General features: G+C 38.4%; 1 protein-coding gene across 1 annotated transcript in view; it reads right to left on the bottom strand.

The window, feature by feature from the left end:
* Positions 1-148: 148 nt before the first annotated feature.
* LOC102483251 (histone H3.3-like) overlaps positions 149-3,413 on the bottom strand; it is a 9,283-nt gene continuing 6,018 nt past the window's right edge. The window contains exon 2 of the mRNA XM_006168536.1: positions 149-567. Coding sequence (XP_006168598.1) covers positions 149-567 — 419 coding nt within the window. The remainder of the gene's footprint in view (positions 568-3,413) is intronic.

The raw sequence follows: 3,413 nt of genomic DNA on the forward strand, positions 1-3,413 counted from the left end.
TCTGTCCCCTATTTTCCACTCACAATCATTATTTAAGTACCTTTTGATCCCATGGGGGGGAAAATATCTAACGTTCAGAACTACGAATAACAGAAGAGAAAAAAAAATTTTTTTTTGAGAATGAAATATTTCCCATCATAGTGGATCTTTAAGCACGTTCTCCACGCATGCAGCGTGCTAACTGGATGTCTTCTGGCGTAACTGTTACACGTTTGGCACGGATAGCACACAGGTTGGTATCTTCAAAAAGGCCAGCCAAGTAGTCCACACTTGCCTCCTGCAAAACACCAATAGCGCTCTGAAAGCGCTGACGTGCTTTGAAATCCTGAGCAATTTCTCGCACAGGATGCTGGAAAGGAAGTTTGCGAATCAGAAGTTCAGTGGCCTCCTGATAACGTCTAATTTCACGGAGTGCCGCAGTACCCGGCCTGTATCCATGAGGTTTCTTCACCCCTCCAGTAGAGGGCGCACTCTTGAGAGCGGCTTTTGTAGCCAGTTGCTTCCTGGGTGCTTTACCTCCGGTGGATTTATGGGCTGTCTGCTTTGTAGGAGCCAGGGTAAAGAGACCTCCTCACTTACCCCCTTCTTTGGCTGAAGCTCAGCGAGCTAGAGGCGGTGCTGGCGGTGGAGAGTTACGGCTGCGAACACAATTCAGTTTTGGAATTCTTATATCTATGTGTCTGAATTTAATTTTCCTGATATAGCACTCCCTTGAGAACTTCTTGGAGATCTGATCTGGTGCTGGTAAATTCTTTCAGGTTTTGTTTACCTGAGAATGTTCTTGTCTTTTCTTCCCATATGAAGGATAATCTTGCTGGGTATTTTTGGTTGAAATTGCTTTTCCCTTAACACTTTGAATATATTTTCCCATTCTTTCCTCATTCGCATTGTTACCGATAAGAGGTGCACTGTTAGCCTGAGCGGATATCTTCTGCAGGTAACTTGCTATTTTTCTCTTGCCAATCTTAGTATCTTATCTTTGTCTGTTGTTTTGGTCAGTCTGGCTATAATGTGTCTTGGAGATGATCTTCTTGGGTTGATTGTATTTGGGGTCCTTTGTACTTCTTGGGACTGGATCTTTGAATACCTCTCTAGGTTTGGAAAGTTTTCTTGCAGGATTTCATGGAATAGATTATCAATGCCCTTATTAGTCTCTTTGCCTTCTGGGACACAATTGTCTGGATGTTTGGATATTTGATGGTATCTAGTATTTCTTGTATATTATTCTCATTTTTAGGAGGCAATTTTCTCAGTCTTTGTGGTGGATTTTTCTAGACAATTTTCTCTTCTACATCTGAGATCCTATTTTCTGTATGATCTAGTCTGCTCTTAATACTTTCAAGGGAGATTTTTGACTTCCCGTATTATAGCCTTCATCTCTAAGAGGTCCGTTTGATTCTTTTTTAAGATGTGTAATTCCTCTTTTAGATCTTGCAAGAATTTCCTTACCTCCTGGAACTCATCAGCTCCTTTCTTCTTTCTCTTCTGCCGTTCATTGTCTTTCTTCTCTTCCATCTCTGTATTATGAACATTCTAAATTCTTTATCAGACATTTCCATGATTTCCATTGAACTGTCTGTGGATGAAGAGGAGTTATACTTTTCCCTTGGAGGAGACATATTTCTCACTTTCCCATATTTCTTATGACCCTGCGGTGATTTCTGTCATCTGATAGATGGTGTGTTTCATCCCAAATTTGAAGCTTAATCTGAGTGTTTAGGAGCATGCAGAAAGAGGTGATCTGGAAACTCTTTGCTGTTCCATTTTGATCCCACTCAAGTTTGTGGGCTGGAGGCTAAATAATCAGTAGAAAATCTTCATTCTCTTTTTTCCCTGAAATCACTAATTCTCAGGAGCCATGAAAGTGTCTTCTTTTCTTTGTTTCTTTAAATGGAAACATAAACTTTTCTCCCTGTCTGACCCCTCTGTAATTGGAAAATACTTGGGAGTATTCTTATTTGTGGCAGAATGGTTATTTGCATAAGTTCAATAATAACCCGTTGCCTTGAATCAAAAATTGGAAATACTCATTATTGGACAGGCCTTTGACTAGAATGTCATAAATGAAAATTAAACCAGACAACTATGGAACTAAGGTAGATCTCAAGTAAATCAACAGAAGCTCTTGGAAAGATGACCTGGCACCATAAGCAGTTCTGCCTGGAGGAGAGGATTAGAGAAGATATATGAAATGAAAGAATTTGTACCATAATATAACCTGGACTTTTCCAGCCCCGCTTTGTAATCAGTAGAGATTGCAAAAGAGCAGCCAGAACCAGAGGATTATCTTGAGAAGGACTTTGAAGGAAGGAAAAGAGACTGATCTTTGCTAGCGGATGGCACATCACAGAATTCTTGGTAGGCAGGGCTGAATAGAGAAGGTTTATGTGTGAATTGTGTGCTGGGTGTTTGCTTTTCAACAGTTTGAGTAGTTGACATGTAAATATTTTCTCAAAAATATTTAAAACTATACTGTCTCTGTTGTTATAGAGTCACAAAGTTATAACAATTATTTTGAATATTATCCTTAAAGTTCAGTTTTTTGAAATTTTGAAAGTTGTTTATTAACTGTCAAGAACTATAGAGTATGAGTAAAAATTTTTTGATATGTAAAGTAAATGTTTGCGGGGAAAATGTAAAAAAAATTTTAAAAAGTATACTTAGGAAAGTTTTCCTTATGCTTCATCCCTGTTCCTTTCACCCCACACCCTTTTAACCCCCAGGTCCCCACTTTATCAATATCTGGTTCATCCTACCAGGTTTTTCTTCTTTGTAAATGTATGCAAAGATGTGTATATACTTTTTCCTCTCCATTTTATACAAAAGGTAGCATATTATATGTGCCATTTGAAAAAAATATATCCTAGAGACCACCATATATCAGTAATTAGAAATAGTCCTTACTCTTTTATATAGCTGCATTGTACTCCATAGTATGACTTTTTCCCATAGTTTAATTAGTCTTCTACAGATAAACATCTGAATCATTCCATTATTGTGTTATTAAATTCAATTCTTCAATTTATAATCATATATATGATTTATAATTTTATATTTATATATATATATGTGTGTGTGTGTGTGTGTGTGTGTGTATATATATATATATATATATATATCATCAGTGAATGTTCCTTGATGGTTGACATTAACCCTGAGAAGTACCGTGCTATGCACTGAGGGAAGACAAGATAAAGGATACCAGATTCCCTGTCCTTAAGGAACTTGGCTGATTCTGCAGCTAAGACTAAAATGGAAGTCAGTACAAAATAGGGCATCAGGACCAGTAGTTAGCGTAATGGTTATGTTGCTGGACTCCCATGTAGTTGACCGCGGTTCGTGTCCCGGACCCGGTGGCTTAAAACTCACGCCGGGCGCGTGTGCGTGCGTGCCCAAGATCCCGAGAGGAGAAT

Source organism: Tupaia chinensis, unplaced genomic scaffold (genome assembly GCF_000334495.1).
Source record: "Tupaia chinensis unplaced genomic scaffold, TupChi_1.0 Scaffold145860_1, whole genome shotgun sequence".
NCBI lineage: Eukaryota > Metazoa > Chordata > Mammalia > Scandentia > Tupaiidae > Tupaia > Tupaia belangeri.